We start from the raw sequence: 24505 nt of genomic DNA on the forward strand, positions 1-24505 counted from the left end.
TAGAAACAGGAAATATGGAGGATGATGATATTGAACTCTTTGAATTGCATACAAATCAGCTCATGCACTATTAACACATTAAATCTGATGTGTCGGATTCATCTCACACTGTTTTTAAGTAAATAAGAGTTGAAAATTATAAATTGAAAACTTTTACATATCATCATAAGCATCTACTATCCAACAAAAGCATCCACCAAAAAAGAAATATACCATCCAACATAATGTTCATGATTTTGTCTTGCTTTTTCCTTTTACTTTTTCCTCATCGGAGCAGTCCCAAACCCGGCTACCCAGGTCTGGGCCTTCCTCGCGGCCCAAACCGGTTCGATAATCCCTAACCAACATTCAAAATCAAATATCCCTCTTATCTTAAACTAATAAATAAGATAACAAGCTCCAAATATAAAAAGAAGGGTCAAGCGCTCAGGTACGACACTCATTCCTAACCCCCACCCTATACCTCATAGATCCATTTTGACTTGATAACCCCCACCCTATACCTCATAGATCCATTTTGACTTGAGCGTCGAAGTGTATTTGCAAGTACTACCCCTGTCACTCCGGAAGTCCTGTCACTGCCTTGACCAGTGAATCTCCAATCCACCTTACAAACTGTATCAGCAACTTTGTGTACACCTTGGTAAACACATATTTTAGTAGAATTTTTATTTTTATTTTCTGGTTGTATTTATAGCATCACAAACAATGAATGAATATAATTTCCCTGTGCTTTTTGTATTTATAACCACAGAAGCTAGTATAAATTGCTGCTCTGGGATTTGTATTGGTGCCTCTTCTTGAGGCTCTTTTACAAGGTATTGAATTGTTAATGGCTGCTCCTAATAAAGGAAGCAGTTTAGGATTTATTGCAATAGAGAATGCATTTTACATCAGCTGAAGCAAATGTTGGCTAACAGACAGCAGTAAATGACGGAACGGACTGAAAAAAAGAGAAGATTTGTTTGCTTTGAGGAAGGAGATTCGGTGTTTGTGTAGTTACAGCCATGAATTAACTAGCAAAGATTTGACTGCGTTGAAATGCATGTTTTTCTGTTTTGTGTGCTAAGCAGACACTGCCATTGAGGACTCTGGTCTATGAAGAGAACCATCTGTGCACAAAGCAGGGGACTCTGCTTGCACCACTTCAAGAAGTGTAAGGGCCCATTTGGGAAACTCTATAAGTAGCTTTTTTTTTTTAATTTTGACTTATGAAAAGTGGTAGTATTAATGTCTGGTGTAATTTTCAAAATCAAATTACAACTTTCTAAGAAGCTATTTTGGAGTTTATAGAGAAGTTAAAAAAAATGACTTCTCTCGTAATACTTATACTTTTCATTACATTTCTATAAAATAAGCACTTTTAGAGTTAAAAATCCAAACACAAAATAACTTATTTATAAGTTACTTTTAACAGAGTCATTTAATGTTTAAGTTATTTTATCAAAAAGAGCTTAATTAAGTTGGTTACTCAAACTGGGCCTAAGTGTATTTTTGTAATTACTTTCCTAAGTTTAGTCTAACCATATCTTCATTATCTTTTTAAATCTGATTTTTTAGTACAAATCAAGTCATCCTGTCCAATGACAACAAATTGTAAGGTAGAAGCCAACATAGGGATCAACAAGGGAAAGGTGTCATAACTCTTGCAACTTATAACTCATCTCTTCCATTGCTGAATCAATCTTGTACTAGAGATTGATAAAAGCTTTAAGGTCATCAATCAAAAGTCGTTTATGCATTATGGTACCAATCAGTTCGGACTTTAGTAGTTACTACTAGTTAGTCGACTGTGTTTTGGTAAACGAGTTAAGCAAGACATCAGATATGTTTGCCATTTTTAATGTTTGGCCTTCAATCTATTGTTCTGCTTTCCAGTATACTTGTTTTATTAATCAATGATACCTATCTTCTAAAAATTTATTACAACAACAACAAAGCCTTGTCCCACTAAGTGGGGTCAGCTACATGAATCAAACGACGCCATTGTGCTCTGTCATGTATCATGTCTACAGAGAGACCGTTTACATGTAGATCTCGTTTGACCACCTCATGGATGGTCTTAGGTCTTCCTCTGCCTTTCGCCCTTTGTCCATCTTCCATCTCATCCACCCTCCTGACTGGATGTTCTATCGGTCTTCTTCTCACATGTCCAAACCACCTGAGACGCGATTCAACCATCTTTTCCACAATGGGTGATACTCCAACTCTCTCCCTTATATCTTCATTCCTTATTTTATCCAATCGCGTGTGACCACTCATCCATCTCAACATCTTCATCTCTGCCACACTCAGCTTATGTTCGTGCTCTCCTTTAGCCGCCCAACACTCCGTACCATACAGCATAGCCGGTCTTATAGCGGTGCGATAGAATTTACCTTTAAGTTTTAAAGGCACTTTTTTGTCGCATATAAAACCAGATGCACTCCGCCATTTTGACCAACCTGCTTGGATCCTATGATTTACATCATGTTCAATCTCTCCATTATCCTGTATGATGCACCCAAGATACTTAAAACTTTTAACTTTTCGTAAGGTGTTCTCTCCAATTTTCACCTATATATTGGAGTTTTCCCTTCTCAGACTGAACTTACATTCCATATATTCCGTCTTGCTACGGCTTATGCACAGACCATACGCTTCTAGAGCTTCTCTCCATAACTCCAACTTCTTATTTAGGTCTTCCCTTGACTCTCCCATAAGGACGATATCATCGGCAAAAAGCATGCACCATGGCACAAGCTCTTGGATGTGCTTTGTGAATACTTCCAAGACTAATGTGAAAGGGTATGGACTTAAGGATGATCCCTGGTGTAATCCTATACCAATAGGGAATTCCTCTGTCACACCACCTTGAGTCTTCACACTAGTTGTGGCCCCATCATACATGTCTTTAATTGCCCGAATATATGCGATCCTTACTCTCCTCTTTTCTAAAACCTTCCATAAGACCTCCCTTGGTACCCTATCATACGCTTTTTCCAAATCAATAAACACCATGTGTAGATCCCTTTTATTACTACGATACCTCTCCATCATCCTTCTTAATAGGTATATCGCTTCAGTGGTAGATCTGCCTGGCATAAATCCAAATTGGTTCTCTGTTACTTGTGTCTCTTTTCTCAACCTCCGTTTTATCACCATTTCCCATAACTTCATAGTATGACTCATAAGTTTAATCCCTCTATAGTTTTCGCAACTTTGTATATCCCCCTTATTCTTGTAGATAGGTACCAAGGTGCTCTTTCTCCACTCATCAGGCATCTTCTTTGACCCTAAAATCTCATTAAAAAGCTTGGTTAACCAGTTGATGCCTTTTCCTCTTTTTTTCAGGCTCTTTGCGATTCTATATATGCCTTTTTCTTCTTCTTTCGTGCCTAAACACTGGTAGAACCCTCATATGCTCTTGTTCTTACTTCACTTATAGCCATTTTTGTCTCTTTCTTAGCCGCCTTATATTTTTCTCAATTATTTGCATTGCGGCGGCACAAAGACCACTCTTTTAAAGAACTCCATTTTTACCTTTATCTTTTCTTATACACTTGCATTTCACCACCAGGACTCTTTTTCTCTTGATCCTATCCCTCTAAATTCACCAAAACTTTCTTTTTCTCTTGGTCCTATCCCTCTAGATTCACCACTTTGCCTCTTTTTCTACCCGTCTTAGAAAATTTCTTTGTTATTCACCTTTCATCTGCCACCACTTTGTCCTTGGGTTCTTCGTATGATGTATTTTTCTCAACTTTTGCTCAAGATGAAAATCTACGACGAGCATCCTATGTTGTGTTGTTAAACTCTCTCTTAAAATAATTTTACAATTAATGCAAAATTTTCAGTCGACTCTCCTCACTAAGAACAAGTCTATTTGAGAGTTTGTCATGCCACTCCTATAGGTTATAAGATGTTCGCCTCTCTTTTTAAAACATGTGTTTGCGATGAGAATGACAAAGATTGAGGAAAAATCCAAAATAGTTTTATCCTCGGTATTGACCACCCCGAAACCATCACCTCTGTGAATACTTTCATACCCAATCACTTCTCTTTCAACTTGGCCACTTAAATCTCCTCCTAAGAAAATCTTATCTCCCAAAGATATGCCTTGAACTAAACTCTCTAGATCCTCCCAAAACCTTATCTTGTGTTGTTCGTCCGAACCCACTTGCGGTGCATAGGCGCTAATCACATGAAAAGCACCTCCCTCCACCCCAAGTTTGATAGAGATGATCCGATCTCCCACCCTCTTGACATCAACTACGTCCTTCTTCCACTGCTTATCCACAATTATTCCAACCTCATTCCTATTCTTCACCTTTCCTGTATACCAAAGTTTGAAACCAGAAGAATCCAACTCCCTAGCCTTTGCACCAACCCATTTCGTTTCTTGTAGGCACATAATGTTAATCTTCCTCCTTGTCATGGTATCCACCACCTCCATGGACTTTCCTGTTAGAGTGCCTATATTCCATGTCCCAAATCTCAACCTTTTGTCGCTTCGACCTTTACCTTTTCCTTTGTGAACTAGCTTATTTACCCTCGTCCGTTCACGAAAACGCGAGAACCCTTGCTCATTTAACACTACATCCGGGCACCGATGCAGCGGCTCTTGCTTTGACACCGTACTCGAGCCATACGGCGCGTTACTTCCGGGTAACGACCTAGCTTTAGCGCAATAATGTCTTTGATTCATGTCATGGGGGGGTTCGACTATATTTTTACGTTGGTTGCCGAAGACCTAACACAACCCTCCTCCTTTATCCGGGTTTGGGACCGGCTATGTACCGCAAGTGTAACATAAGCGGAGTTCTTCTAAAAATTTATTAAATAAAATAAAGAATTAAACTCCTTTCCGATCCCTAACATTTATGAAAAGAAGGACCTGAGACCCCCTAACTATTAGAGAATAACAACACGGTCCTTATCCATTCTCTCCATGTGACCGAAAGGCTTTTCTAACACCCCTTGACCATTAGGCTCTTTCGGTTACTTTTTATCCAAAAACCGACAAGAGAGTCTTTTCGGTCACACGAAGAGAATGGATAACAACCGCTTGTTATTTTCTAATGGTCAGAGAACGCTAAGTCCTTTTCATAAATAGCCGGTGACCGGGGAGGAGTTTTTCTCTAAAATAAAACTGCGGCTCAATGGAAGCGTTAGCCATATATATCTTTTCCAAAGCGGTCATTGCTGTTTCACTAACAAGTCCAACATTGTAGCGCCAAATTTCGTAAGCAGTGGAGAGTAAGAGACTAATGGTTATGGAAATTAACCATAAATAATAACGGATTAAATAGAGCAAAACTACTCCAAAAGTAACTCTGTTTTCACTTCTGTTTCAACTTACAAAATTCTTGCACAAGAATTAGACCACAACAGAGAAATTCTTTCAGCTTTCAGCTAGTACGGATATTAACATTATAACAATATCTTGTGCATGGGTGTATAACTGCAACTGATAAATTGGACGCCTTAGCAGAAACAGGTTTCCTTGTGGGATATGTTAGTTTGAGTCCTCCAGGGACCAACAATCCTTCTCGCAATATGGAAAATATTATACTCAAGCATGGCCATCAAGAAAGCTATCAACCTTCCATTGTTTGATCCTGTCCTTTGGGATTAGTTCCAGAATGACGACGTTTTACTGCAGAAAAACAACATATCAACGAAGTCATTATTTAAGAGCCAAATCGACCAATTTCATACAATTACAGGAGTCAGTTGATGATGTTGCTACTGAAACCAAATTGTAGAACTTTTAAAAGTCGAGTTGGTAATTGGTATACAACATAGTAAACAAGTTGCAGCAGAAAGTAAGTGTCTCTAAACTTGACAAAGTCAAACCAGAGCTCCTAAGCTCCTTTCTAGCAAAAAAGAGTTGCATTGGTCTGTTTGACAGGTTATATTTATCATATCAAATCATTTGTAGGGTTAGACAAGACAAAATTTGGTGCTAGTCCAAAGTCATGATAATTTAATCAATTATGGAGCAATGGTTTAAATAAAACTTAAAATGTTGTAAAAATGAGCAACTCATTTAGTTATCTGCAGTGACTGCTTGTATGAAATGGATCCACAGGAAATAGCAGCCACCTTAAAGCAGTTTGATGTACTATAAGGCAAAATCATACATAAAGAAATTAAGACTCACATTTTAGAGATGATCCAGCAAGGCATGTCAACCTAGATTGCGTCTTACACTCAGCTACTGGATTCAACTTCTCTGTTGCGGCCATTCGAACATCCCAGACATGTATAACCCCATCAGATGATGCAGATGCAACTAGGTACGGATCATCACTCCCTGAAGCAGCATCACTATCTGTCAGCACAACAATTCCTTTTACACGGGCATTATGTGCTCCTTCAATGCAATAGGCCACCTTCCCGCTGTTTATGTCCCATGCTGTGATATTTCGGTCCTCACCACCTGTGTATAGAAGTCCATTCTACAACATAGAATAAACTCTAGGTGTCAAAAAGGAGTAGAACAAACATTGAAAAGGGAAAGAAAGCAACCTCTAGGCAGTGTCATTAGGGAATAACGGTAATTGTAAACCACAAATTATGTTGCTCTACTTAGTTGTATCAGAAAACAATCCAACCCCCAAACTCATCCCTCAATATGAAATTATGAATATATTTCAATTAACATTGTATGTATGCTGTATTTGCACATTCTTATCATCCATGCTACAGAAAGTTGACTTTACCAACAGAGCACTCGATCCTCAATCAAACGTGCAACACTTGCATTAACCAACATCATACACTTCCCAACAGATATTTTAGAATACAAATAATTGAGACTTCAATAACTTCCAAAATTACAACAATTCAAAAGCAAATATTACTTTAACACCCCTGTAAGCACATTTCCAGATCATCAGCAAAGAATTTTAATTATCTAGATCATCATTAAACACCATTCAACAAGAACATAAATTTTTACATTTAAAGCTGAATTACAAAACAGAACAATGCTATATAAATACCCACACCCAAATTCCTTACAAAATACACACGTTCCATTAATTTAACATCGCTGTAAGCACATTTGCAATTTCCACTAACACAAATCAGTATCATGCAATTGAAAGTAATATCACGAATTAAGGTCAATAAAAAAGAGTGAACCTTCGCTGGAGTAGCGCAGAGGACCTTTTTCTGGCAGTCCAATTCAAATAGCAAGCGCGCATCCTCAGCCCCGTGCACAGTCACCTTCTCCTCCATGGCCATAAAGAACCTGTCTCCGGCCAAGTCATACCTCACTATACTTGCCTCCTTTCCAAGGCGGCAACAGAAGCTCCTTCGGCCACGTACAAGGTTGACCATGGCGAGGCATTCATCACGGCCAACAGAGAGTGCGAGCTTGCCGGAGGGATGAAGTGCGAGGTCGTTGACGGCGCGGCGGTGGACGCGGGGGAGCGTCTTGAGATGGACGAAGCCATCGGCGTCAAAGAGCGACAGTGAGCCTTCGGCGTCGGCGGAGAGGAGGTTGCGGGGAAAGGGAAGGGAGGGAGGGGCGTAGAAAGCAAGGGCGGTGACCGTGGCAGAGTGTTGGTGGAGGGAGCCGAGGGAGGCAGCGGTGGCGAGGTCGTAGAGGTGGATTGTGTCGTCAGCACCGCCGGAGGCCACGACGGAGCCGGAAACGGCGACGCACTTGATGAGAGAGAGGTGGGAAGGGTAAGAGAAGAGAGGGGTTAGAGTTAGGGTTTCGTTTTTGGGATTTAGGGAGAAGCCCCAAATGAACCTCTCGTATGATCCTGCTACCAGACTCATTCTTGGGTGCATATCGGTGGTGTACGAGACCACCTCCACTCTACATAAACCCTACACTCTCAGCGTTACCAAGAAGGGGGATTTACGTTTTTGCCTTTTTGGTGTCCTTTTTTAAAAAAAAAATAATAATAATAAACAATACTACATGCATGTAACTAAGTTGATCCAAATCCACGCTCATAGTTGTAAAGATCCATCGGATCGACCGAAAAATTAGTGAATCGAACCTTGTATTGATTCGGTTTAGTACTGACCGCTTAAGAAAATAAATCGGTCAAAACTGGCACGGTCTAGTCAATTACGCAATCAACGGTTAACCTGCATATAGTGGGAGTCAAACTTCGCTCTTATCAAATGAAGACCAAGTTGACGACCACTGCATTAACCCGTTTTCCTTGTATCATCTATACTTTTTATTATATATATTTCATTTTGTTCTAACTAATATATCCATACACAAAAATACTTAACTCAATATTTTTTAAATTAATTATATTTTATTTGAAGTACAAATTAATTAATTTTAAAATAAAAAATAATAATGAATATAAAAATAAAATAAAAATTACTTATTCTGAGAAAAAAATAAATTTATATAATTATTTAATTATATAAAAATATTTAGGTCTTGAAATTACTCTTTGGATATAATTCATAGATTGTTATTCTTATTGTGTCTAATTAAGATACTATTATAGTAGTATGAACTAATTATATGTCTATCTTTGTATTAGTTATTTATAGAATTCGACTTAATTGTTCTTAAAATGTTAGTAAAAATATGTATTTCAAATTTTAATTTTAGGTTTTTAACTATTTTATATTCTAATTATATTTTAATTTTCGGTTGAACCAATAAACCAGTAAATCAGTAACCTAACCAGTTCGATCACTAGTTCGGTTTTGACAACTATGTGACGCGCTTTAAATAAACATGATTTCCATGCGCTCTATACACACGAAATCACTACATTCGCGCTTCATTATGAAAAAACGTTCCTTCTTCTTCAAAACGCACGAAACCGCTCCTTTTCTTCGAATCTCTCTCAAAATCACTCAAATTTCAGTCACGTTTTCTGAAAAAAAAAACCACTATTGCAGAAGAATCGCGAGAAGATTTGGCAAGGAACAACCACAAACGAATGAAAACAGCAACACAGACTACCAAAGGTATGAGAAAAACTACTGTTCATTTGATATATTGCAATGTCGCGTTTCTCCTAGTTGCATTTTAGGTTTACTGGATTGATTTGCTTCGTTTAATAGATCGAACTATTGTGAATGCATTTTTACAGTATAACTAGGGCTTGGAATGAAATTTGTTGTTATTTTCATTCAGTTGAGTGGATAGTGTAACTAGGGCTTTGAAATTGGTTGTTACTCTGTTCAGTACTTCTTTTGCATGGAGAAATACTATTCTTGATGATTAAAAGTTGAAAACGATTTATTCTTCACATGAACATTGTTCAGTTCAGTGGCATTCTTTTTCTTTGTTCAGGGTTACTGTGATTGCATTTTTACAGTATAACTAGGGCTTTGAATGAAATTTGTTATTAATTTCATTCAGCTGAGTGGATAGTTTAACTAGGGCTTTGAAATTGGTTGTTACTCTGTTCAGTACTTCTTTTGCATGTAGAAATACTATTCTTGTTGATTGAAAGTTGATCACCATTTATTCACCACATGAACGTTGTTCGGTTCGGTGGCCTTTGTGATTTTTATTCACCAAATAAATGTTGTTCGGTTCGGTGGCCTCCTTTTACTTTCTTCAGTGTTTAATATTATTGTGATAGCATGCTTATGCTTATTGGTGTATTGAGTGAAGTATTAACGAAATTTTTTTGTTACAGCAAAACATAACAAGACAATGGTGACAATGAAGGAGAAGCCGCACTATAATGTAAGCACATTAAATATATTTATCTTCTTTCATTTGAATAATATCTATTTTGTATTATAAATATATCCTCGCATTATGTTTTAAAACTTGAAGAAAACTTATGATTGCATATGCCAAGCAAAGACAATAGCAACAGTGTTCAGGGATATGACTCAAGAAAAGAAAAATATAGTAGAAGAAATGGGATTTGGTGCTCTGGCACATGTCCCAGAAATGAATGTCTCTCATACCCTCTTGAGAGAATTGATTGATCGCTTTGATGAAGAGAAAGGATGTTTGAAAACTCTCTAGGAAAAAATATACATAACTCCTCGGAAAGTAGCAACTGCCCTGGGCATAACCAACAACGATAATACAATTTCCCCTTCCTGCTTATTTTTAGTTCATTGGTGTACAGAAAATTAAACTGAGCCTTTTTTACTGATTTTTGCTATTAAAATATTGTAGAAAATTGTTTTGCTGATAAGGTTGATTACAACAAACTGTATCCGGAAGGCAAGGAAATATTTGACAGCGTCAAAAATATTTTCTTGGCGACTTTGACAAGGAATGTGCTGGATATGAGCATTGAAGGGGAGGAGAACCGGAAAAATTCAATAGGACTTTTGTTGTCTTCATACAAAAGTGCTTCTTGCATTGCTGCCGACAACGGTAAGTGTGGCCTCCCCGATCCATAAGCCACCAATCTTTCATGTGGACAACATTCGGGAATGGGATTAGGGAAAACATGTGCTCAACTTCTTGATGAAAGGAGTTGAAAACAAAAGAAAGGGAAGGAAACAGTCCATTGATGGCTGTGTTTTTGTGTTGATGTTGATATACTTCCATGAAACTAAGTTCCCTCGCCCGTTTAGAACTGATGCTCCCCCGGCACCATGGGTGGCCCATTGGACAAAGCAAATGATGCTTGAAAGGATTTCTAGCGAAGCAACAGAACCATTGGTAAATACGCTACTAAAATTTCCCCTAAAATTTGGTTTCAAATGCTTTTAAAATACTCAACTAACTAAATAAACTTCTATTTTAGATTATAATTAATTTATTTGTCCTACTTGCAATTGTTAGTGTGTTCATTTGAATATTTGTGCATTCAGAAATATTTTTCTTGATGATTAAATGTTAGTCACGTATTATTCACCACATGAATTTTGTTCGGTTCGATGGACTTGCTCCCTTTGGTTCACTTGATTGTTAATTTGTTCATTTGAATCCTTGTGCATTCAAAAACATTATTCTTGATGATTAAATGATTGTCATGTTTTATACACAATATGAACCTTGTTTGGTTCGGTGGGCTCGCTCCCTTTGGTTCTCCTAATTGTTACTGTGTTCAATTGAGTCCTTGTGCATGCAAAAATGTTTCTTTGATCATTAAATAATTATCATGTTTTATGGCATTTTATTCAGCACATTAGTATCATTCAGTTAAGTGGGTTGCTCATGTTGATTCAAATGATTGTTATTGTATTTCTCACTAAATAATTGAGTCCGTGTTTCTATTTTAGAAACTTCTGTACAGAAAGGAAAAACAGAATGAAAAAACAAAAACAAGGAAGTTGGATAAAAAAGAAAAAGGAAAGAAAAAAAAAGAAAATTGTCAATCTGGATTCTTCTTTAAAAAAACAAAGATTTTTTGAATCTCAATCTCAATCTGAATCCGACAAAACACCACCAGCAAAGAGAACAAGTCAAAAGAAGGTGTTGAAAAATAAATTTTGAGACGGATTCAGAATCAACAAGTGAAACTGAAAGCATTCCCACGGATTTAAAAAGCAAAAGTGAATCTGAAAACTAGTAAGTTTAATGTTCATATTGATTTCATTTAACTTGTATTTGCTTAAATTTGTTCTTATACGCTTGTTCTTATGTATTGCAGAGAAGAAGAAATCGAACAAACCGAAACAAAGAAAAGAAAACAACTACCGAAAGTGGTTAAAAAACAAACCAAAAAAAGGAAGCCTGTGTCGACAGATTTAGAGAGCACAAGCAAATCTAAAATCCAGTAAGTATTGTTCAGCAAATGAATTGCTTTCGGTTCGGTGGTCTTCTAATTTTTGGTTCAGCCTTTCAATAGTTTTCAGTTTGGTGGTGTCTGTCAGTTTCGTTCACTTGATTGTTAGTGTCTTTTTCTTGCTTATATTTTTCTCCAGTATAAATTCTATGTCTTTGTCTGTATTGTAGAGAAAAAGAAATTGAGAAAACACTCATAATAAAAAGAAAACAACCGCAAATGGTGGCAGAAAAGCAAACACAATCTAACAAGCAATAAGTTTCTCGAACCATATTTTCTTTTACTTTATTGATGCTTTCGTTTTAAGTTCCTTCAAACTTATTTTATGAACATTTAGATCTGAACAAATAAAAGACAACGCTGCAGAAAGACTAAGACAAGCATTGGAGACAATAAGAGAAAAAAGGTCAAAGAAAAGAAATGATGGAGCTCAAACACGAGCCACAAAATGATTTGTCTGAGAGGTAAGATTCGGCTTCTTTTACCGAGTTATTTTTCTTTCTTTGCTAACTATTGATAGAACCTTTTCTAATTCCTTTGGACTCAATTACTAATATTTATTTATCTTGGTTAGACTGCCGACTGTAAATCTAGGAAGTGAACTACTTTTGCAGACTCAAGGAAGCTCCACGCAGTCTGTAAATGCCCAAGATAATACTAGGTAAATTGGTTCGTTGCACTCTTTAATTTCGGTTCGGTGGTTTTCAAAAATGAATTTCATGTGTTTATAGACCTCTGCTTTTAATCTTGGTTTCTAATTTTAATTTGTTATCTTTTTTTAGGTCAAATACCCCAGAAACCACAGTAAAATATTTTAGAAAAAAGAAAATCCATCCAAGAAAAACTTTTAAAAGTCCATCCGTGTAAGTTAAAAATATTTATGTTACTCTTTTAGATTTAGGTAATTAATTTTTGTTTAATTAATCACACGTAAAATGTGTTTAAATGTCACTAGCGCTACACCTGATTTTAAGCTACAAATCATTGATGTTCGACTAGAAACTCGTTCTGAACCTTTGGAAATGTGAGTTTTTGAATGTACAGATTCCCGTTTCTTAGAACAAATTCAAATTAATCAACATTAACTTCTTCCTTGTTTACATTCCTTATAAATCCTCTTGCGTTGTCTCTTCCAAGTTCTCTTCAGGAAGAGTTGATCAATGATGACTTTATCTATGTCCCTCCAGAAAGTCAAACACAACAAACCTCTGATGAAGATTAAGTTTATAAATATTTATTCACCACATGAATCTTGTTCGGTTCGGTGGGCTCATAAAATACTTTTTATTATTTTTAATAGAATATGATAATAGTTTGGGATCATTATAGAACTGCTTCTTCTTTAATGCAGCAGCCCTTGGGAACTACAACAGCAGCCGAGCAAAGAACCACCGGCACAACAAACTGAACAACAAAAGCAGGCTGCTGAGGAATCTTCACCAAGGAATACAGAGCCAGAACCTTCAATTAATGTGTAAGTTTTAATTAATGTCATTTTTATTATCTTTGGTCTAGCTGGTAATTAAAATTCTTTTTATTAAAAAAATCTGTATCATTACTGAAATCTTTTCTGTTTAATGCAGCAGCCCTCCCAAACAACAACAACAACAACAACAAGAAGTACAGCTTGAATTGTAAGTTTTGCCATTGTTCACTACATTGTTTAATTTTGGTTCAGTGGGCTTAGTTATTTTAAATCCCTTGATAGCTAGTGTATTCAGGATTTAAGGTTATTCTGATTGCATGCAGCAATTTTTTTCTAGCTGTTTCATTATTTATCATGTTTTATTCAGTGCATCAATGGGATTTGGTTCGGTGGGCTCATAAAATACTTTTGATTTTTTTTAATGGAATACTCTTTAATGCAGCAGCCATCTAGAACCGCAACAGCAGCCCAGCAAAAAAGCAACAGCGCAGCAATTGGAAGAAGAAGTACACGTTGATGTGTAAGTTTTACTGCTTATACAAATCCCGATAATTTCACTTTACTACATCCTTTAATTGTAAGTTTTATCTCTTCCATTTCTTACAGCTGCCCTCCGGAACCCAAAAAGCAGGCTGTCGAGATATCTTCACCGAGGAAAACGGAGCCAGAACCTACATTGTCGATTACGAGTTATGTTATTAAAGAGTTAATCAACAATGACTATATCTATGAAGTATTTGATAATGAGTAAGTTGCACATAAAAATTATTTTTATTAATTTTAATGGGTTGTTTTTTAACTATTTTCTATATAATGCAACAGCCCTGCTGAAAAACAACAGCAACCTAGGCAAAGGAAAGATGATATGCCTTCCTTTAGCCTTGGGATAAGTCCACTAGCATCTCAACCAACTCATCCCTCTGAGCCGCCTATTTTACAGCTTCAAATCCTGGCAAAGGCGTTGGTAGATGCTGGAGTGACGGCAGCATTAAAGTTTGCTGAAGCAACATCTTCGAGCCAACCGTACCAGCTGCTGAAGTTTTCAAAACTCCAGAGAAAAAGATAAAAATCTCAAAGGAGTTGATCGAAAAGTGTTATCATTGGATGACACATGTGAAAACGACAAAAGATAGTAGCAACGAATATGATACAATATTCGTCTTGAAACATGAGGCACTTTAGGAGAGGTTAAGAGAATATTTCATCTCTCTAATGCCCAAAGAACAAGTGAATGCGGTGGTATTTTTTTGCCAATTGCCTTAACATTAATGATTTTTCTAAACACTCTTATACAGTATGTCTCATAAATTTTCTTCGTGTAGGTTGTCAGTATACATAGCATGATTCTCAACCAATTAAAAGTTCGCCGGTATGAGGAACAAATATACATTGTGCCACTGGATATTATGGCAAGCTAAATTTCTTATTCCCTGCTGATTGCTATTTGGTTTAGTGGGAATGTTAATATTGATTTACCTAATTGTTATGTGTTCTGTTAATTTCTTTTGCATGATTGAATATTTTTCATGTTTTATTCAGCATATGAAGTGTGTTCGGTTTGGTGGAAATGTGATTTAACTGATGTTCATTTTGCAAAATTTTATGTTGGGAAGATATGGCATGGACTACACTGATAAAAGCACAAACAAGATTTACAGGTTCGATATTGAGCAGTATGCTCACCACTTCCAGTTTCTTTGCAAAAGAAAACTTGCATCGCATCCATTTGTAAGTTGTAATTTCTAAAAATTCTTCAATAATTATCTTGTTTCCTATTGTTTCGACTGAAATATTCTATCATTTTTCCAAACTTCAGCTATTTGTGCCAATTTGCAATGGAGCGCATTGGTGTTTGTGGATTGATGATGTTAACAAAAAGAAATTCTATGTCCTTGACCCTGTCAATAAGTCAAAAAAAGATATACCTGAATCAAGAGTGAAACTGAACAAATTTGTTGTAAGTTATTTTCTTGTAAATTATTCAAATTATTCAGTAGATGAGAGGAGTTTGGTTCACTGTTGTTGCTTCTCTTTGTTTACTTTTTGTGTTATTTTTAGGGTTTAATAATTTCCCAGATGAGGATATACGCTGGAGCGGAACCCTTAATAGTGGACGGACTGGGAGAGGAAGCAGAGTATATCCCACTGAATGGTCAACGTACAGAGTAATAATCATTCTCTTCTATAGTTCTATTTTTAATGTGTTTTATTTTGTAAACTATTAATCGTATTATACTCAATTCTTGCTTAGCTATGATTGTGGAATATACGTGATGAAATGGATCGAAACAATTGATCCACGAAAGATCAAAAGCGGGAACAGATATAAATATAAAGCTTGGACACAAGTAAGTACTTTCTAAATTAATAAACTTATTTCTTTTCTTAACTCATTCAGTTCAATAGTGTAATTAGGGCTTTGAAATTGGCTGTTACTCTATTCAGTAGTTCTTTTCCATGGAGAAATACTATTCTTGTTGACTGAAATTTGATCACCATTTATTTACCATATAAATAATGTTCGGTTCGGTGGCCTTCTTTTACTTCGTTCAGGGTTTAGGGTTACTATGATTGCATTTTTACAGTATAACTAGGGCTTTGAATGAAATTTGTTGTTAATTTCATTCAATTCAGTAGATAGTTTAACTAGGGCTTTGAAGTTGTTTGTTACTCTCTTCAGTACTTCTTTTGCATGGAGAAATATTATTCTTGTTGATTCAAAGTTAATCACCATTTATTCACCACATAAACATTGTTCGGTTCGGTGGCCTTTGTGATTTTGATTTACTTGATATTTAATGTGTTCAGGGTTTAGGGTTATTGTGATTGTATTTTTACAATATAACTAGCACTTTGAATGATATTGTTCTTATTTCAGTTGGGTTCATTTCTTATGCAACTAATTCCTTTCAATTGAAATGTAGGAAGAGATTGATGACTTCAGGTACCAATATGGTCCAAATCTTCTGTTCACGAAATGAACAAAATCAAAGACCAAGTGATTTGGGAATCTGATGCAATAAGACTCCTAAAGCCATCTGCTATCCTCTCCATGCCTTATTGTAAATTCACATCTGGGAATTTAGATAGTAAATAGCATATACTATGATTGACTGGTTGTAATTAACAATATTTTGTTTAACTTGTTGAAAAAGCAAACAATGCTTCTTTCAAATGTATATATGTCAATATTAATGTAAATGTTAATGTATATATCGATTCTTAATATCAATGTATATATCAAATGTTAATATTTATATTTGATTCAAGATGGATTACTCATCTGAGATGTTAATTTATATATCTGTTGGAACTGTCTGGCTGCTATTTTATTACAGGTTCTCGATGATTGCAATCAGTGTATTTACCAATACGAACACCAAAAGAACACAGTAAACCGAAATTAATACACTGGTCAAACTGAAAGTTACAAACACACTGTACAGAAATTCAGAGAGCTAAACCCTGAACCCCTAAACCCTAAGCCCTAACCCCCAAATCCTAATCCCTAAACACTAAACCTTGAACTCTGAACCCTGAACCCTGAACCATAAACCCTAAACACTAAACCCTGAACCCATAAACCCTAAACCCCTAAATCCTAAGCCCTAAACCCTAAACCCTATGCCCTGAACACTAAATCCTAAACTCTAAATCCTGAACCCTAAACCCTGAACCCCTAAACCCTAAGCCCTAACCCCCAAACCCTAAGCCCTAAACACTAAACCTTGAACCATGAACCCTAAACCCTAAACCATAAACCCTAAACACTAAACCCTGAACCCATAAACCCTAAACACTAAACCCTGAACCCATAAACCCTAAACACTAAACCCTGAACCCATAAACCCTAAACCCCTAAATCCTAAGCCATAAACCCTAAACCCTAACCCTTGAACACTAAACCATAAACTCTAAACCCTGAACCCTAAATCCTGAACCATGAATACTGAACCCTGAACCCATAAACCCTAAAAACCTAAAATCCTAAACCCAAAACCCTGAACCCTGAACCCCTAAACCCCTAAACCCTAAGCCCCAACCCCTTAACCCTAAGCTCAAAACACTAAACCCTAAGCTCAAAACACTAAACCATAAACCCTAAACCCTGAACCCTGAACCATAAACCCTAAACACTAAACCCTGAACCCATTAACCCTAAACCCCTGAACACTGAACCCTGAACCCCTAAACCCTAAGCCCTAAATCCTAAGCCCTAACCCCTCAACCCTAAGCCCTAAACACTAAACCCTAAACCCTAAACTCTAAACCCTAAACTATAAACCATGAACCCTGAACCATGAACACTGAACCATGAACCCCTAAAACCCTGAACCCTGAACCCCTAAACCCTAAACCCCTAAACCTTAAGCCCTAATCGCTAAACCCTAAACCCTAAACACTAAACGCTAAACCCTAAACACTAAACCCTAAACCCTGAACCCTGAACCCTGAACTATGAACACTGAACCCATAAACCCTAAACCCTTAAAACCCTAAACCCAAAACCCTAAACCCTCACCCCTAAAATCCTAAAATCCTAAACACTAATCCCTAATCTAGGTTTCTAATTTTAATTTGTTATCTTTTTTTCTGAAAAATACTTCGAAAAGCACGGTAAAATATTTTAGAAAAAAGAAAATCCATCCAAGAAAGAGTTTTAAAATTCCACCAATGTAAGTTAAAAATATTTATGTTACTCTTTTAGATTTTTTTAATAATTTTTGTTTAATTTATCACAAAAAAAATGTAACTACCACTACACCTGATTCCCATTTCTTAGAACAAATTCTAATTATTCAACTTAGAAATTAATACACTAGACGAATAAAAAAATTGCATATATTAATATAGCAGAAAACTAATTATAATAAAATGTTTCTATCAGTTTTTAGTTTTAGAAACACCTGAACTTTGACATTTATATTAATAAAAAGCTAAAACGCAGTGAACCAAAATTTATATCTTCAGTGAACCGAAATTTATATTAATAAAAACTAAAACTCCTGTAATTCTCTCTGGAAAAATTCATATATGGTGCATTGTAAAGAGTGGAGCTTGACTGAATCAATGATCCACGGTCTAAAAGGTTCAACTACAAAAGGCATAATTAATCGTATATTAGCAAAATGCACAAATGAATTTTTACCTAATCGAAAGCAAGTCAATTTTACCTCACTTGGAACTGTCTTTTTCTTTTTCTATGTGGCATTTGAGATCTTTTTTTCCAGGTTTGATCCAAGTCTGTTCTTAAGCCGGCCTCTTGTTTTGACGTGTGGCGGCCTTTGAAGGTCGTTCACCTCACTCAATGTCGCTTCTTCGTGGGATAATAAACTTTTTCCTTTGCTTCACTCTTGATATTCTTGCATCTCCGCCACGACCCTATCAAACACTCAGTGTAGAATTCCGGTCAACTCCTCAGACTCGGATGTAAATTCGCATATATTGTGCGATTGAAACACCAATTTGTCGAATCTCTTACTTCTCGGCTCCAATAGAGGCTCATCTTGGCTGCTCTTGATGTGTGTGTGTCTCCTCTTTATGTTCATGCTCCAACATTCCAGTATGTATTTTGGTGCAACGTTATCCACTCACTCAAAGCTTAGGACGCTCGGATAATGGAGGCACAATATGCCCCTTGACTCAAACAGCAAACACTGGCACTTTACCTCCCGTGATACTGCGTCGTAGGTGACGAAAAACTTGTTGAATGTGGAGTTGAAAACCTGCTCTACGACTTTGTATGTTGTGAAACCTAGGGTGGAATGCATTGATCTTGTGATGCATTTCACTTTACCTCTGAATTGAGCTTGAACTTCCCTAAACTTCTAATGGGTATACACATGCTGAAACTGGGCCTCTATTATTGATTTTGTTGCACACGGTATCACATTGTGAAAATCTACAGCATCAAATTCTTTCTCTGTTTGCTCTCTGCTTGCTAGGCAATTGTCGTATTGCTTGACGAATTCTCTCAAGGAGCTGTTGCATGTAATGAACTTGTTGAAAAATGAATGCATGCTCTCGCTCCTCTGTGTGCCTCTCATCCCGGCACAAAAGTGATGATCCAAGTAAGCTGCAATCCATATATGCCGATCCTCGCATAGCTCTGCATAATAAACCGAACCAATATGGTGTGATGAACCAAAAACAGTGCATGTTTTGAAAAAAAAGGTATAGGCATAAAAATAATTCGAATTGAAACCTCGGTTACCTGACAGCCACTTGTTGCCTTCGAAGTCGTACTTTGTGATGAAATCGTTGAAGTTTCTATCAAATGTGTCTTTTGTATACGAGTTCCAAACAACATGGCTCATCTCTTGATTAATTTCATCATGTCGCTTGTAGCCGTTTAGTTTGTTTGGGATCTTCTTCATGATGTGCCAGATGCACCACCGATGAATTGTTGTTGGCATGCACAGCTCAATTGCCATTTGAATTGATGCGCATTGGTCAGTAAGAATGCCTTTTGGTGCCTTCCCTCCCATGCAATGGAGCCAATACTCGAATAGCCATTTGAATGATTGGATGTCCTCATTTTTCATTAGCGCGCATCCAAGAAGTGTGACTGACCATGGTGATTCACACCCACAAAAGAACCTAAAACCATATTGTACCTACATAAATAGACGCATCCAAACTGTGGTGAACCGAAATTGGTACATTCACCGAACATAAAACTATATGTGACTGAACCGAATATCTGTTTGTGTTGTAGTTAGTGTCGAATGAAACCACGTCTCCGAAATACTCACATGCGGCAATGCTTCTTGCATTGGCCCATAATGCATGTTTAATGCAATGATCGCCTTCGAGGTTGAGCTCAAAGAATAAATTTTGGTTCTTCTCTTTTATTCTTAGTTGGTACTTTCCAAATTCTTTGGCATCGTCTTGTTCGAAAATATTCCATACTTTCCTTGTGATGTAATTCCTCGCGTCTTTTTTCTATAAAACTTAGTTCATGGTGGCTGCCAGCTGCTGCAATAAATGATTGGTAAATTTTGCTCGGTCTAATTTCGGCTTCCTTGTTGGTTTCAATGGTGCGACACACGAACATGTTAACCTTCCTGTGTTGTTTGAACATCTCTGCCCGGTCTGGACAGCAAGGATGTGAGTGATTCAGAATAACTTTGAAAATTGTCCAAAGACCAACGTCCTTCATTATGTGTACTTAAATCCTGGTTGGACAATTCAACCCAGCCGAAGGGTTTGTCTTCAAAGTTAGAGATATCTTGAATTTTCACCCCCTCTCTAGTGCATACGATTAGTTGATTCTTAATCTTGTCTCCGTCCCGAGTCGTGTTTCTTATTTTGGTAGACAATCCGACAAGCTTAGTATAATGTTTGTAGAACTTTCTACCTTCTTCTAGTGTCTTGAAAATCATTCCCACCTTTGGGAAAAAATTTTCATCAATAACATAGCTGATCCGCATGGTGAACCGAAAAGCTCTATTATAGTGAAATAATAATATAATGCTCAGTGAACGAAACAAATATATTCCTCTAATTTTTTTTATACTCCTTTCTGCATACTAAACCGAACACATGCTCATGGTGAAATAACTCTATAATACTTACCGAACCAAAAAATTTCTCACAATGAATGAAAGATAATCCATTATACAAAACCAAATTCAAAACAACTCTGTCTACAATTTAGATATTATCATTTCAATTCAATTCAATTCAGATTCAGATTACCTCCGTCCATTCAATTCAATTCAAATAAAATTAGCAATTGCATTCCATTGAATTCGATTCAAAATTCAATAATCCAAACCTCATCAAATTGATGCGTTTCGGAAGAATAATCCAAATTGCATTTATTCAACTGATTTAAAGTTGATTCATTCATTGTTTTAATTCAGAAATCTAGATCGAAGAAGAAAACAAAGAAGAAAAAGAATGACGAAGCTAATTATGTCAAAGTCAATCCAGATCCATAATGCAGAGAAGAAAAATGCGAGTAGAGAAAAACAAGAAATTTTATTAGGTTGAAGAAGAAGAACGAAAATGCAAACAGAGAAGAAAAAGAAGAACGAAAATGCGAGAAGAGAACAAGGTTTACATTGAGAAAGGTTTACGTTGAGAAAGGTTTATCACGCAGCAGAAGGTTTACGTTATATACATTATACGAGGTGCGTGTATAACAAACGACTGTGGGGTTAGGAAACGCGCGTGTGGAGGAAGTTACTTGGATAACATCCATGTATTTTTTACATGGATGTAGAGCTTTTCTGAAAAATAAATAGATTCTTACTTTTGGTCTGTAGACATTTAAATTTTTAAAAATTTAATCTTTAACTTTTTTACTTTCTTATAATCAGAACATATCGTCTAATTTGTCCCATTTTAAAAATACTCATACATTGCATTTGTATAGCAGCCAAATCAGTACAAAAGAAGCCATGCTTAATTTTTCTGTTGAGTTTGATATATCCAAGTAAACAGAGAGATCGATGTGTCCAGATTTTAGAAAAGACAGAAACTTAAATATATTTTCAAATCCTCATAGATTTAAATGCCCGTGGACTAAAATATCAAGAATCTATTTGTCTTTTTCTTTTCTTTTTAAGCACAATACTTTTAATTTTTTTAAGTATTTAAATTCGTGTGTATTATTTATATAGGATTATTTACCTAAATAAAATAAAAATATTTTTATTATCAAATTGTCTTAAATAAATTTTCACTATTATTCAAATTATTCATACCCTGACCCAAAACATAAAGTCAGGCCCAACAAGAATAAAAGGACCCACCCAATAAAGGATGTCTCTTACAATCTACCCGACCTCTTAAAGAGGTTGGACACAGCGCCAAGGACCAGCGTTACATATCCAAATAAGTAACCGCCTCTCCGAATCTCTCCTACTATCTATATCTCTTTTAAAGGATAGATCCCAACAAACTTTCAAAGATAAAAGGAACAGTTATCCATCAATTAAAGGTGGAACTACTCCAAAAAAGGTGGTCATTAAACTCTACTATAAGTACATTGATACCTTCTCAGGTCTACACACGTTCTAATCTATTAAAAACCTGCCTAAAGTCCTTATTAACTTAAGCATCAGATTCTCTTGCAGGTACCATCCCCTACCTCCTCACGAAGAACTCAGACGGGGGTACCTCGGCACTAGCACCAGTTGGATGCTTCCTTAGAAGGAGTCTGGACCTCACATTCAGGCACAAATCACTGTTGCAAGTAACTTCCAAAATAGTGCCACCATTGCCGGGGACCTGGAGATCAACCCTTGACACTGGCAGAAGATCAGTACAAAGATGGTCACACGGCATCTGAATCAGAATCGGAGCCCGGCCGTGATAATCTCACACTTGCAATACCTCCTCCTTGGGAAAGGACACACATTCCCCACGAAGAAGGGACTTCGAGAAACCCCCAACCAAGGCAGATCTAATCAAAGGTCCATCCATCAGAAGACCAAGAACCTCTCCATCCAACGGAGATAATAACTTTAGTCAATGGATACAGTGGACGACTGGAACAACTTGAATTAGAAGCTGAACAACAACAGGAAGCAGAATGAAAACTGCAAAGGGAGGTACAATGATGAAAAGAGTTGGAAGAAAAGCTCTTGAGATTAGAAGCTAACCTTCAAAGACAAAGCAATCGATGGATAGGGAAGAAAGCCCTTTAAGAGGTGAAGATATGTTTGTTGAAGAGATCATACGGGCTAGAGTACCAAGAAATTTCAAAATCCCTGACATAGATCTCTTTAACGGAACAACCGACCCAAGGTATCATCTTAACAATTTCAAAAGTCGGATGTACCTAGCCAACGCCTCTGATGCTACTCATTGCAAAGCCTTCCTGACAACCCTAATCAAAGTCACAATGAAGTGGTTTGACAACTTACCTCCCAGGTTGGTAACTTGTTTTGACAACTCGGTGAGAAAGTTTCTTACTAGGTTCTCAATTCAGAAAGATAAGGCGAAGCATGCCCCGAGCTTGCTAGGAGTTAAGCAAGAAATCAGAGAGACACTCCGAGATTACATGGAGAGATTCAACAAAGCATTGTTAGAAATACAAAACTTACCTATTGAAGCAGTTATAATGGGGCTAGTTAATGGGCTTAAAGAAATGTCGTTCTCTTTGTCCATATCCAAGCGACACCCAGATTCCTTGTACGAGGTACAAAAATGGGCAAAAAAATATATCAACATGGAGGACGACTAAGAGACCCCTCCCGAGGCCCAGCCTGCCCTATCCACCTCGGGAAAATGAGAAAGAAGCCAAGAAAAAAGAAGAGTACAACTTAGAAAAACTTCGAAGATATCATAATTATACACCACTCCGAGTTTTCCTTGTAGATGTATACAAGGAGATATGTCACACCGAGAAGCTTCCACCTCCTCGCTCGATTAAACACAAAAAGGCAGGAAGTCGGACGAAATACTGCGAGTACCACAAGCTTTATGGATATTCTACCAATGAGTGTTATGGCTTAAAGAATGTCATAGAAAAGTTTACCAAGGAAGGTCAGCTAGACAGGTACTTAGCTGATAGGTTGGATGACCAAAGGAAAAGAAAGCAAGATGAAAAATAAGGTCGGCAACAGCGTCCACCTTAAACTCTAGAACGACACATACACATGATAAATGGAGATTTTGCTGGAGGAGGAATGATGCATGAGCATCTTTCTTATCTTTTCCTAATGAATTTGCATTTGAATTTGTTAAGTTTAATTAAGATTTAAGTATTTGAAGCCAATATGAATGTTACTTTCAGTTGTGTGCAATTTGGTTTATTTCAGGTAGCATTTGAACGGATTTGACAGAGTTTAGAAGGAAGAAACGGAGCCGTAGCAACCCCAAGAGGTGGCGCCAAACTTGGCAATCTCCAAGTTTGGCGCGATGATCATCACAAAGACTTCCCTTCACGTTGGCATGGTGGCACCAAACTTAGGAATCTCCAAGTTTGGCGCCAAGATCAATTGATGGATGGACGAGAAACATGACTTGGCCCATCCCAAGTTTGGTGCCAGCTTCAGCATCCACGGTGGTCCAACGCCTCTAGAGAGCTAGCAACGAGATCTTCGATGATTATTGATTAAAACTTTATTTTATTTACAATTAGAATATATATTATTTGGTTTTAGAAAATATATTTTTCATTAATTAGGATTAGATATAAAAGGAGAAGAGATCTTGGCCTAGGGATTCTTCTTTTCCTCTTCCGCACTTTTCAGAATTCCAGATTTTTTCTCTACTAGGGTTTACTTCCTCCATGAGAAAGTAAACCTCCATTGTTAAGGTTAGGAGCTCTGTTTATTCTATGAATTAATACTATTACTCTTCTATTTTGATTTATGTATTGATTCTAGTTTTAAGGATTTGTTTTCGTTCTTCATCTTAGGAAAGTCTAAATCAT

At 36.8% G+C, this 24505-nt stretch overlaps 3 protein-coding genes across 3 annotated transcripts in view; 2 read left to right on the forward strand and 1 right to left on the reverse strand.

The window, feature by feature from the left end:
* Nucleotides 1–1160, forward strand: part of LOC107459492 (pentatricopeptide repeat-containing protein At1g11290, chloroplastic-like) — a 3347-nt gene extending 2187 nt beyond the window's left edge. The window contains exon 2 of the mRNA XM_016077718.3: nucleotides 1074–1160. Coding sequence (XP_015933204.1) covers nucleotides 1074–1160 — 87 coding nt within the window. The remainder of the gene's footprint in view (nucleotides 1–1073) is intronic.
* Nucleotides 1161–5262: 4102 nt separating this feature from the next.
* LOC107459901 (uncharacterized) lies at nucleotides 5263–7862 on the reverse strand. Its single transcript, XM_016078206.3, has 3 exons — nucleotides 7132–7862; nucleotides 6146–6443; nucleotides 5263–5638 (listed from the first exon to the last, which is right to left on the reverse strand). Exons 1-3 carry the CDS (start codon nucleotides 7786–7788, stop codon nucleotides 5580–5582), a joined length of 1014 nt encoding a protein of 337 aa, XP_015933692.1. The 5' UTR covers nucleotides 7789–7862; the 3' UTR covers nucleotides 5263–5579.
* Nucleotides 7863–22747: 14885 nt separating this feature from the next.
* Nucleotides 22748–23311, forward strand: LOC107459494 (uncharacterized). Its single transcript, XM_016077719.1, has one exon. It carries the CDS (start codon nucleotides 22748–22750, stop codon nucleotides 23309–23311), a length of 564 nt encoding a protein of 187 aa, XP_015933205.1.
* Nucleotides 23312–24505: the final 1194 nt, after the last annotated feature.

The sequence above is a fragment of the Arachis duranensis genome, chromosome 7 (assembly GCF_000817695.3).
Source record: "Arachis duranensis cultivar V14167 chromosome 7, aradu.V14167.gnm2.J7QH, whole genome shotgun sequence".
Lineage (NCBI taxonomy): Eukaryota > Viridiplantae > Streptophyta > Magnoliopsida > Fabales > Fabaceae > Arachis > Arachis duranensis.

Excerpts from the sequence above, each read along its gene's own strand:
- LOC107459901 (XM_016078206.3), bottom strand. The coding sequence starts at position 7,788 with ATGCACCCAAGAATGAGTCTGGTAGCAGGATCATACGAGAGGTTCATT. Across the intron at positions 6,444-7,131 it reads TCTGCGCTACTCCAGCGAAG|AATGGACTTCTATACACAGG; the intron begins GTTCACTCTTTT and ends TCTATGTTGTAG. Across the intron at positions 5,639-6,145 it reads TGCTGGATCATCTCTAAAAT|TAAAACGTCGTCATTCTGGA; the intron begins GTGAGTCTTAAT and ends GTTTTTCTGCAG.
- LOC107459494 (XM_016077719.1), top strand. The coding sequence starts at position 22,748 with ATGGATAGGGAAGAAAGCCCTTTAAGAGGTGAAGATATGTTTGTTGAA.